This window comes from Porites lutea, chromosome 8, assembly GCF_958299795.1.
Source record: "Porites lutea chromosome 8, jaPorLute2.1, whole genome shotgun sequence".
NCBI classification, from domain to species: Eukaryota; Metazoa; Cnidaria; class Anthozoa; order Scleractinia; family Poritidae; genus Porites; species Porites lutea.
Genome location: NC_133208.1, coordinates 14,862,712 through 14,875,487, shown reverse-complemented (window position 1 = coordinate 14,875,487; position 12,776 = coordinate 14,862,712). Strand labels below are relative to the sequence as shown.

Genomic DNA, 12,776 nt, shown 5'->3' with positions numbered 1-12,776 from the left:
ACGGAAACAACAGACAAAAATAACCTTCGCAGCACGCGCGCGAACTTTAAATAGATTTAAAAAAATTATCATGGGGCACAGGGATTCGCTCTCTTAGCTCATTCTCTCTTGTGAATAGTCCGAGATAGCGAACCAATCAGATTGCTTAAATCACCAAGATCACTGAGTGTGTATATACTAATAGTCATTGTAACAACAAAAAGGTAAAAGTAAAAGCCTTCACCGGTCCAAGTCCAGGCGTTTTTACAGAAACCTTCCTAGATCATTTGTAAATCGAACGTTAAGACGCATAAAATCATCTCGATTAATCCGTTTGGCATTACATGCTGTTACTTTTCTTCAAGGAACATCCCAACCATAGCGCTCTTTTCTTCGACATTTCTGTCGAACTTAGTCCTTTCGCGGTCAAATCAATGTTTTGGTTGCGGTCTGGACCAATCACATTGCAGGAAATTACATATCCAGATCTGGTTGTGGCCCGGACTGTTAGACAACTCTTTCAACCATTTCAATGAAACAAAAATTAATACAATATTGGGAAAATGTGGCCTCAATAAAATGTTTTGGTGAAACTGGTACATATCGTACATCTTGCCTTCTCCGGAAAGCGGGTTCCTCATCTTCGTTGATGGACTCTTCGGCTAACTGGCTTAAAGAACTGATGCTGGCGTTAGTTTACAATACTATCAATCAACTTTGCAGCGCAATAATTCACTGAGTTGCTGCCACAACTTGAATGTGAGTTCGACTGGGTCAATATAGCCCATCACACATCAATCATAGGGTTAATAACCTATCATAACGAGCCGCACCGTCTTAGCAACCAAAAAAATTTTGTTTATCAAGCTGAGATAGGGGACTAAAAGTCCCCTATCTCAGCTGGATACTCAGAAGCTTGTAACATTCACTATTCCATTTATCTCTGATCATATTTCGCATCTAATACGATAGAGGCGTCAATTTTCGCGCCATCGTGTCATCATTCTAGGGCGAGAAATTTAATTAAAAGCGCGGCATCCAACAAATGTACGGCTCACGTTTCGGCTAAAATTATTCAGTGCCGTCAAAGAAAAAAACGTATTATTAAGATCTGCGTATAAAGTCGATCACATTGCTAACACAGACAAAAACGCTTAAATATCTCCTACGAAATGAACGGCTGAGTTTGTTTTTTCTACGGGTCAAACTGCTACTATATATCCCAGAAGCGCTCAAGCATAATAATATGCCAGGACTTCTACCTGGATGAACCAGAAAGGATATAGAACAACTACCTAATTGTTTTTTACGGCTACGGGTTGAAATACTAAAGGTGTTATATATCCTAGAAGCGCTCAGGCATAATAATAACATGCCAGGACTTCTACCTGGATGAACCAGAAAGGATATAGAACAACTGCCTATTTTTTTTTTTTTTTACGGCTACGGGTCGAAATGCTAAACGTGTTATATATCCTAGAAGCGCTCAGGCATAATAATATGCCAGGACTTCTACCTGGATGAACCAGAAAGGATATAAAACAACTGCCTATCTTTCCTTTTTACGGCTACGAGTCGAAATGCTAAACGTGTTATATATCCTAGAAGCGCTCAGGCATAATAATATGCCAGGACTTCTACCTGGATGAACCAGAAAGGATATAGAACAACTGCCTTTTTTTTTTTTTTTTTTTTACGGCTACGGGTCGAAATGCTAAACGTGTTATATATCCTAGAAGCGCTCAGGCATAATGATAATATGCCAGGACTTCTACCTGGATGAACCAGAAAGGATATAGAACAACTGCCTATTTTTTTTTTTTTTACGGCTACGGGTGGAAATGCTAAACGTCTTATATATCCTAGAAGCGCTCAGGCATAATAATATGCCAGGACTTCTACCTGGATGAACCAGAAAGGATATAGAACAACTGCCTAATTGTTTTTTACGGCTACGGGTTGAAATGCTAAACGTGTTATATATATCCTAGAAGCGCTCAGGCATAATAATATCATGCCAGGACTTCTACCTGGATGAACCAGAAAGGATATAGAACAACTGCCTAAATTTTTTTTTTACGGCTACGGGTTGAAATGCTAAACGTGTTATATATCCTAGAAGCGCTCAGGCATAATAATATCATGCCAGGACTTCTACCTGGATGAACCAGAAAGGATATAGAACAACTGCCTATTTTTTTTTTACGGCTACAGGTGGAAATGCTAAACGTGTTATATATCCTAGAAGCGCTCAGGCATAATAATAACATGCCAGGACTTCTACCTGGATGAACCAGAAAGGATATAGAACAACTGCCTATTTTTTTTTTACGGCTACAGGTGGAAATGCTAAACGTGTTATATATCCTAGAAGCGCTCAGGCATAATAATAACATGCCAGGACTTCTACCTGGATGAACCAGAAAGGATATAGAACAACTGCCTATTTTTTTTTTTTTTTTACGGCTACGGGTCGAAATGCTAAACGTGTTATACATCCTAGAAGCGCTCAGGCATAATAATATGCCAGGACGTCTACCTGGATGAACCAGAAAGGATATAAAACAACTGCCTATTTTTTTTTTTTTTTACGGCTACGGGTCGAAATGCTAAACGTGTTATATATCCTAGAAGCGCTCAGGCATAATAATATGCCAGGACTTCTACCTGGATGAACCATAAAGGATATAGAACAACTGCCTTTTTTTTTTCTACGCGTCGTAGTTCTAAACGTGTTATTCTTAGAAGCGCTCAGGCTTAATAATATGCCAGGTTTCTAGCGACTGATTTTAGCTGATTTTGCGGTGCGCAAGAATGGATAATTTACCCGACTTGTAAACAGATATTTCCTTCAGCCGATTGTGTCTCATGCAGGAGAATGTCATATCTGCGTTGTTTTGTTTCTACTGAAGTTTTATCAAAAAAGCTTAAGCGAAAATAGGAAGATGGCAATTTATACTCTTACGAACTATAAATTAGGGCTGACCTGGAAGACGCGTTGAATTGTGCCGCCATCCTTCAAAATATAATCTGGCTGCGTTTAGGGAGACAATTTCTTCTTCCATCCAGATTTACTTGGTATATGTGTTTGCGAGAATCTTCAGACAAAGAATTGGGTATACACTGATTCGAATGGCTTGGCGATACTAAGTGCTTAAGTCTACTTACCGATTACAACATGTTTTGGAAGTATTGAGAAGCGCGCCAAATGAGGTTGCCACAGTGTTCTCGAGCGAACACGGCGCGACCTGGATTGATAAAATTACCATTACATGCAGCTATCATGCCAGTGATTTCTCCTTTCGTCGCATAGTGAATAGTTTGTGAGCACATCCTCGACTCTCGAAACATTTGTCTTGCGCCGCTTTCGAAGTTGCTTCTCCCGCGAACCGTAGGTAGATTTCCCGCTTAACATAATGTTTGATAATTTATGCAAAAGTTGACCTCGTGAAAGTCAGCAGTGCATTAATCGACTCAAAAATAAACAGACTTCCTAGAGGGTTTTGAACACGGTTTTAATTAAGGTACTTTACGAGCGCTGCGGTAGTTGACCGCAAAAGTGTTACGGTGATGGATACTCAACTGGATGATTACGTCACTTCATAGCAACCAGACGGTACGAATTTTTTAACTTCCGGAGCGCTGAGGCTCGTAGTGTTTGTTAACCCTCGGACATGCACGCAACTTCATACCCCCACCGTAGTACAATGGAGGGGGGTGGATGGGAACCCTCCCTAGAGTTTTTGATATGTTGCAGTATTTCGAAACGATTTTGCCTTAAGTGAAAAGCCTTTGATCTTCTCTACAAGATGAGGTATATTTTATAAGTAGTGACGTTACTGGGGACCTGTGACGTCACCAATAACGGTTGCCATCTTGGCCACAATCCTAGATTTTACCTAAAGTATTAAAACTCAGGTTAAAACCCCAAGAATGGCATCATTTTATACACAGTCTTTACTTTTATTGTTGAGAGAGGTTGAAAGAACATGCACTCTCACTCAAAAATGGCTTGACCATCAGCTACTTATGACGTCATATCTCCTATCCATAATAACAGACCATCACTAAACTTGTCTCAAAGTGCGTGCGAATGATAAACGAACAGCTATTGGAAACTTCAGGTGCTGAAGTTTTATCGTGTAAGGAAAAACTCAAAAAAACCTCACGGGGGGGGGGGGGGAGGGGCAACCAGCCCCCCCACTTGTAAGTGGAGGTTAAAACAAAATGCATTTGTCTCTTTGTGACCAAATGAAAAAAATTGTTTAATTTATTCCCATTAGGATAAGACCGGAAATAACGGCGTTCTGAAATAGCCAGCAAACGTAAGCAATAAAAATGAGATCATGCCTGCTGTTTTTCTGTTGGTCAAATTAACAATTTTATCAATGTGCAATAAACTGGCTTCACCGTTCTGACAAACAATTGTCTTAACAATTGCCTTTTTACCCTGGAACTTCTAATTGCTCTAATTTGGAATCTTCCCAAAAATGCATTGAAACATATCCTACACGTTGAACGTTACCTTTGAGTTAAAATTGTTGTACGTATTTGCGTCATTAAGCAACATCGCCGGTTCAAGTATAAAACATCCTTATTGATCGTCAGAACCTTATTCACCAAAAGTTGGTAAATACAGCAGATCAAAACAGCTGAGAACTGAGGTCGTAAAGTACAAAATTTTTACCATTATGGAAGATAGAGATGTTTTTTACTTACAATATTTCGTAGTCTTTTGATTATCTTTATACTTTGATCATGAACGGCCTTATCGACACCACTGCGCCGTATGTGAACATATTTATCTGTTACAGGCAACAGTTTTAACTGTTGCCTGTAACATATACTTTAAAAAGTATCTTTTTTTGTTTCACTCTACCGGCTTTCCCCAAGAAATGCTTAATACCCAAACTAGCGAGTTGTAGATATGCTGGAGGATGAGTTGGACTTTAAGTCTTGAAAGTCGCCGATGGGTTTTGTGTTAAGGTGCGTGATAGAAATTACGAGTTGACTTCGTAAGGCCAAATAACGCTGTGTTTTTAGTTAGTATTTGGTTTCTACTTTTATGCCAAGGCAAATCAATGGTCAGTGAACTGTGAGTAGTTAGGTTTGAGTTGTTAAGTAACGAAGTCGCAACACGAATTGGAGTTTGTGGAATGAGAGGTCACGTTTAAAAGCCCACAATTTAAGTATTTTTCCCTACCATGAGGTCACTGAATTAAAAAGAAGTACAGAGATGTGTGTTTAATGAAGTCAAATGAAACGGATTTTCCTCATGTATCATCAAACGATTGCTGGTACCTGGTATAAGAATACAATTATCTTTCGAGTAAGTAAGCTTTTTCGGGCTTCTATAAACTCCTTGCATTCGCGCAAACTGTTCTTCCCTGTATTAAAAGAGTAGAACTTTGCTCACATTTTCATAGGACTTTAAAAGTTTGTTAGCAGCATAGCTTTTTTGGAGACAAAACGAATTTATTCTGTCTTGCGGCTATTAAAAAGGGATGATGTGCACTTCATTCGATGTCGTGAATGTTACTGAAAATAGAAGGTTAGTTGAACAGGCCAAAACGTTTTTTACTCCGTTCTTTCATCTAGTGTAGAATCCTGAACACTGACTTACATGTCATTACTTATCTTAGAAAAGTTTTTGCTCTTCAAAATATCCTTTATCACGTATCCTTAATAAACCATATTTGTAAAAACAAAATGCATTTGTCTCTTTGAGACAAGATGGTGGAATATGTCAATTTATGCCCATTAGGACAAGACCGGAAAAATGAAGCATTAATAACAAAACGATCAATGGCGTTTTGAAATATGGCCATCTAACGTCAGTAATAAAGCGAAAATATAGCGAAATATAGTGACATGCTACGAACTAATAATTATTTTGTTTTCAACAGATTGGACGAATATTTGAAAAGCTGGTTTATAAAAGACTTATTAAGTTTGTTAATAAACATAATAGCGGGGCTCCCGCGCGCGCGAAGCGCGCGTGGGACAGAGCCCCATACTCATGGAATATGGTCAACCTCTTTTCGTTTGGTTGTCACGTGATTGACCGAGCGTACGTACGTACGTACGTACGTACGTACATACGTACGTACGCGTCTACAGATTGTACGGGTGGGGTAGGGGAGACTATCAAAAGGAAGGGAGGGGTGTCTCAGGCGTGTCTTGGCAAGTCCACATCTTTAATATAGGATTTTAGGACATTCACAATATGGTCAATTGACAGCTGTCAAAACAGGATAGCCACTGACCAGTATCCCATGACCATATCGCGGGCTCATGTGTCAACTCATCGAGGTGACGTGATTTACTTGGAAGCTGTCCGCTGACCAGTTAATTGTTTTACTAGATCGCGAACAATGTTCAATCTCATACTTTTACTAGTTAAACTGATAATGCACACATATTGGACATAAATGTTTTGATCAATTGACAGCTGTCAAAACAGGGTACCCGCTGACCAGTATCACTTGACCGTATCGCAGGCTCAGGTGTCGACCCATCGATGTCAAGTATTTTTTGGAAGTTATCCGCTGACAAGTTACTAGTTTTTAAGTGATCGCAGGCTCAAGCACAATCTATCAAAGCCTATTTCCCAGGAGTACCCCTTCCCCCACCCCCCCTCCCCCCCCGCTTACTCGTTGTTATTAACCTTTGCGTGTATAACTCTTACACCCACGAAATATAGTGACATGCTACGAACTAATAATTATTTTGTTTTCAACAGATTGGACGATGGCTGGCATGAAAACAGTAATCATTATGTTCGTTATCATGTTCCCAGTCGCGATGATACCACAGGAAGATGTAAATCATGGAGGTAACAACCAACAACTACGATATCACCAACAAAAATTTAATTGCGCACCTGCGGTTTAATTTGTCGCCGTTATATTTCAGCGTCCTGTCTCTGCTTCATGTACAGAGAGAGCCGCTTAAAATTCTCATTTTTACTTTTACTTTCCCTAAAAAATTAATTCAAGGATTTATTCACCATAATTTTCACATCGTCAATAATACACCGTGTTTACCCCCAAAATTTTCCATTAGAACTGTTTTTATTTTTTCCTTGGAATAAGCAGTCATCATAAGAGAAACCGAAAACAATTTACTTATGCAAAAGGTTTGTGGGGTAGACAATATGTTTGATGGGCGATGCGAAAATGGTAAATATGTTAACAACTTCATTTAGTTGATTTTTTTTTGAAATTTTACACATCAAAAATGTGCGATCAGCATTTCGCAAGATTTCTTTCCTTCAGTGTCCATTCATGAATTGCCTAGCTTTATATGTTTTTTTTTTCTCTAATGGATTTGAAATAAATTTTTATTTAAGAATATCTTGCGATACAGTCAACTCTGCCTTAACAAACACCTCTTTAAGACGGACAACCCCTGGTGTTGGCCCCTGTCATTGTCCAGTCATTTGACTCAACTAAGCTCTCTATAATGGCGGAAACCTCTCTAAGAAGGACAACCGACGCTTTCAAAACCGTCAACGATCCCTTGAGAAGTCCTTTAGTTAGTGAAAAATACCGCAAAACGGAAATGTAGGTACACTACATGACGACAAGTAATTACAATCAGGATAAGCAAATTACATACCCATTCCAAATACAGTACGCGTCTTCTTACAGCTCGTATCTTCCAAACGCCACATGGAGAGAACCTCTTAACCTGTAAAACAGCTATCTTCTCGGTCTGTTAGCTGAACTGTTTGAGCCTTATGGGAACTTCACATAGTGACATCAAAAACAAACCATACCCCGGTAACTCGAACTCTGAAGGGAAACGAAAAACAGTTCGAGCTAGCAAGGGTTCGAGTTATCGGGTGGATTGAAAAAATAATAATTTGCCATGTTGCAGTTACATTTTTAATCAAGGGAAAGGAAATTCAGTTCGAGCTCGGGAAATTAGAATTATCCGAGTTCGAGTTAACCGTGTAAAAATGACCGGAAAGTGGGGTGAAATCCAAGCGGGAAATTGGACTTAGTTCGAGTTAGCGTTACTGCTCTTCAATAGACGCCGTGGACGTTGACATGCATATGAACCACGTCTGATTGTACAATGAGAAAAAAAAAATCACCTTTCCAGCAGATTGTTTCAGTTTTTTTATTGTTTTGCACAAGTAAAACAGATGTGTATTTATCGCGAATAAGTTCAGCCTTATTTTCTTGTTATTCAGTACTGGCGCCTTTTTACTCTGACTCTCTATTAGCGGGACATATCAGTCCTTTAATAGACGGAGAGTCGGGAAGGGGCAAAAAGGTATTTGTCCTAGAAAGAATTGACTGTATTATTGTTGTTGTTATTATTATTATTATTATTATTATTATTATCGCCATTATAATTATCACTACCATTATCGTTATCGTTATTATTATTATTATTTTATCGTCATTTTCTATTATTGTTATTATTCAATACTATTGAATAATTAATTTATCACAATTATAATTATAATTGTTATATTTATTATTGTTTTGCAAATTTGATAAAATGTCGTTAGCTTACAGATTGAAATTTTTTGGTCATATGTGTTGCTACTTTGCAGTTTGTCCCGTTCCGAGGAATAAAGAAGAGGAGGAGTTTATTAAAGAGCGGGAAAGAAACAGAGAACTAATGGAAGAAATCGCCAGAGAAATTGAAATGACGTGCCTTAGTAAGTTAAAAAATATAAATAAATAGCAATAATAAAAACCTTGAATGAGGAAGTCCTTCCGAGCGAATTGAAAGCCCTTTTGAATAGCTTAACCCTTTCGGACAGTTGAGTGTCCAATATGGAACAATGCAGATTTTGCATTTCTAAAGCCACTTACCCTTCTAGTTTAACCCATTAAGTTGTTAAGCAGCGAACCCAGGAAGTTATACATACATACGCAATCTACAGGTAGCCATTCTGACGCCTGAAGGAAATAACCCACCCAGCACAGGAAAGGTTGCCCACACCAGCATGGTTTACATCCAATACTCTTTCCAGTGTAAAGTGGTGTGGATTTATTTAGGTCACACAAGTACCACTGTCACTGTCGGACCTACGAGACCTACGGTTTTTCTTCCTTATCTGAGAAGACTACAAAGTCTAACCGTTTTCAGTTGTCATTACGAAGGCAGCTGACTTTCTTCTTAGTTATTTAAAGACCCTGACTGTTGGTCCGGCCGGGGTTTGAACCCGCAAACTCCCGCTCAGGAGACCGGCACTCTTCCGACTGAGCTAACCAGATTGCGGAGGTTACTAAACTTGGAACACTGCTACCTTATTATAAAAATGCTGACTAATCTTGTGAGAGTTCTAGACAAACATTGTGGGCAAAAATCCACTGCAAATCTCGCTATTCGCTACTACTCTTCACAGTTTGAATTTCCCCTATTCCGGAAAGCTAAATAGCCCAATTCCGTGAGGAGAAAGGCTGTAACTTGGACTAGATATAAAAAGATTAAAAGAGAAAAAAAAAAGCTCCCGAAAACGTTTATGCTAGTGTTTTTTTTTTTTTTTTTTTTTTTTTTCTAAAAACGCACAAAATTTTCCGACTCGGAATTTAATGGTACCACTTTAGATAAACTATTTCTAGTCCATGAGCCATTTTTTGACAAGTGGGTAAAAATACAATATTTGTAGCAACCTCTCATGGGAAATTGTTAGGGTGCGCTAAATTGTTTGGAGTATTGATACCAACGTTTTCTCAATGAATTTTGATTAACGGACCATGATATCAGTTGTTTGTGCTTACAGGAGCAACCATTTTTAAGTCAAGGAAATTCTTATAACTAACTTTTACTTGCTGATTTGTAGACGAGTGTGAAGCAGGACTACATAACTGCCACGATGATGCATACTGCACCAACACCAAGCGTTCCTTCACGTGTACTTGCAAACCAGGATATACTGGGGACGGCGTCAACTGTGCAGGTAACACAATATGGAGCTGAAACGAACAGGATTTTTTCTTAAGTCATATACTATTCCATGCCAAAAATAATACAGCCAGATGGAAAGGTAGAAACCTGTTTTCATATTCAGTCAGTGGTATGTCACAGGTTGTATCTACGAAAAGAGTTTTGGCCTTGGTACGTGTAAAGTTGTTGCCTCTAATTTTCCCACAGAAATCAATAGCAACGGAAATAATTTTAACCGCCAAAAAAAAGTATATTTAAAGCCAGCATTTGTATTCTTGCTTGCAAAAAAAGTAATAATAATAACTGCTACAACTTAACTGGTCGAGCTCGAACTGTATCCCCAATAAAGCACACAGGCTTAGTGCCAATTAGGCTGGAGAAACAAAAAGTGCGACCAACATATGTCTGGGACAGGAAACACCGAGCTCAAAGGCTTAGAGACAGAAAAACTTGGGATCATCTTTGATATAACGAGATCATCTTCACTAATATACCTTTGCATTTGAAGATTGAAACTACGCCGATAAAAGACACAAATGGAAAGAAAAAGTTCAAAAGAATGCCCAGTTTCCTTTTTGTGGACAAACGAAAGCTCTTCGCTATGACATTGTCTTTCGAGGATCGGATCGAATCGGAGCGCTTGGCTTGTTTTGAACTAACAAGGCAGCGAGGTTTCTGAAGACACTTGAGGTACATTCCGTACTCTATGATTAAAGAAAACTACGTTTTTAAAAGGGAATTTTTGTATTTTAATGGTTTCATGGACGGTTTTCTACATTTTGATATCGACGTGAAAGAAAAACCACAAAATATGCATTTGAAATTGATTTTTTGCCATGTGCTCGACCGATTTAACTTGCGTGAACGCAACGATTTAACTTGTCTTACGCGAATTGCTTTTTAGGATTAACTTATGGGTTTTTGAACAAAAATTTTCAAGAAATTAAGGTATTATCTGTCATTGTTCATTTCATAACATGAGCTCGATCAAAAAACGACCGTGAGACTACAGATCGTGAGATTTTTAGAAACATTAAGACGGGCCCTTTCTTGAATTAAAACTGAAGTGTTCTGTTTTAAATACATGTTCCGCACTGAATTGCTATTCATTTTCTCATTCATTACTTGCCATTCAAGAGTTTCTGCAGTTTTGCATATTCTTTTGTCATTGTTTGCACCGATGGGAGAGACATAGTTGAGAGTGCTAACAAAGGCAAGAAAGTATTTGTCACGGGACAATTCGACTTTTCGAATTCGTAGTTCTTTTAAGCGATTCCTTCATTCTATTTCCAAAGTTTTGGGCGTAGTTTAAAGCACTAAATGTTTGGTGTTGAATGAAGTGAGAAAATGCGTGCTGTAGGTTTTCCACCTGCGTTGTCAGAAGTGTTTTGTACCTCGATACAGACCGTTGTCGACATCCTCGTTTGCGTCCCTCAATGTTACCTTTTTCGCAGAAGTACCTTTTTTGCCTGTTTCAAAAGCGTCATAAATTAAGGTATCCAAAGGTTTTAAGAAAGGAAACTGTTTCGGAAATACCGGTTTGAACACTAGCTTAATTGACTCAATATAGTTGGAACTGAAACATCAGCTACAAAAGTGATATCTCGTAAGTACAAATTCCATGTACTATACTTAAATAGAATGCTGATTTCTTTGAGCCATCAGAAATTCTTTTTGGTCAGATCCAGTGCTAAGAGTCATGACAGCTTTTTTCTTCGGTAGTAATGTTTAACTTGACGTCCTAGGTCCTTTGGGTCCGTGACAACTTCCTTATCTGAACACAGAAATCTTGTTAATAAGAGAATTACGAATTATCCACTGAGTTGTCTACAACCAGCTCTATGACGGACGCTTTCTGATTGCAGGGTACTGCTCTGGTGTCTTTTGCCAGGAGCCGATTAGTTAGTTAAGTCATCTGCGGGACAGAAAAAAGTCAGAAAATAGCATTTCTGTTTGCAGAACTTTGTTGCTTTCATTAACATCAACGATGGTATGCAGTTTAGTTAATAGAATCTCACTTAGCTGTTAACTTTTTGTTTCTCAGTTAACTACTAATTCTTTGGCCAATTATCAGTTAACTACTGTTTTTTTGGCCAAATATCTGTTAACTGCTAACCCCATTGGCACCCTCCTAAAGGTGTCTGATGCCGAAGGCTCTTAGGGATGTGAAGATTTTTTTTTGGCCTAGAGTTCATGTTATTACTTTCATTTGATTGCTTTTATCATAAGTATAGAAACGGAGGCTTCGCTTTTAGCCCTGGCTAAATCTATATATTAGATTAATTAAGAATTTTTAAGAGGTTGTTTCATGGAGGCACAAGTAGAAAACAATGTAAAAACAAAGAAAAGAAAAAAAAACACATACGTACAGATTTCAATCACTGAAAAATTGCTGAAGTGGAGAAAAATAATATTGGAAAGAAAGAACTTACTTTCAACTGGTGCCCCTGGCCTTACACCCAGGTCCTGTGGTATCTCGTGCCGTCAAAAGAGTTACTGCCGTCAAAAGAGTAACATAACTTGCAACATGTAAAACTTTGGATAATCATTTGTCACTGATTTTATCTGGGATTTAGTTCACTGCAACTGCTTTATTTCCAAAACTGCAGATTAAGATATTCGTGGAATATTTCTACTACTCAAAAGCATTGTATTACTATCCCTCATTCAATAGACATAAGAATCGAACTGATTCAGTTTGATAATTCAGCATTAAATCTTGATTTCCAGACATAAACGAGTGTAACACAGGAAAACACAACTGTGACGTCACTAGTTCCGTGTGCTATAACACTATAGGATCCTTCGGGTGTGCTTGCAAGGAAGGTTATTTTGAAGATGGAGAAGATAAATGCACAGGTAACACTTCAAGATCACTTAATTGA

At 38.4% G+C, this 12,776-nt stretch overlaps 1 protein-coding gene across 1 annotated transcript in view; it reads left to right on the top strand.

The window, feature by feature from the left end:
• LOC140945234 (uncharacterized) overlaps positions 1–12,776 on the top strand; it is a 26,133-nt gene extending 13,357 nt beyond the window's left edge. Inside the window, exons 2-5 of the mRNA XM_073394286.1 lie at positions 6,722–6,814; positions 8,549–8,656; positions 9,788–9,904; positions 12,622–12,776. Of these exons, the coding sequence (XP_073250387.1) occupies positions 6,722–6,814; positions 8,549–8,656; positions 9,788–9,904; positions 12,622–12,776 (473 nt within the window). The remainder of the gene's footprint in view (positions 1–6,721; positions 6,815–8,548; positions 8,657–9,787; positions 9,905–12,621) is intronic.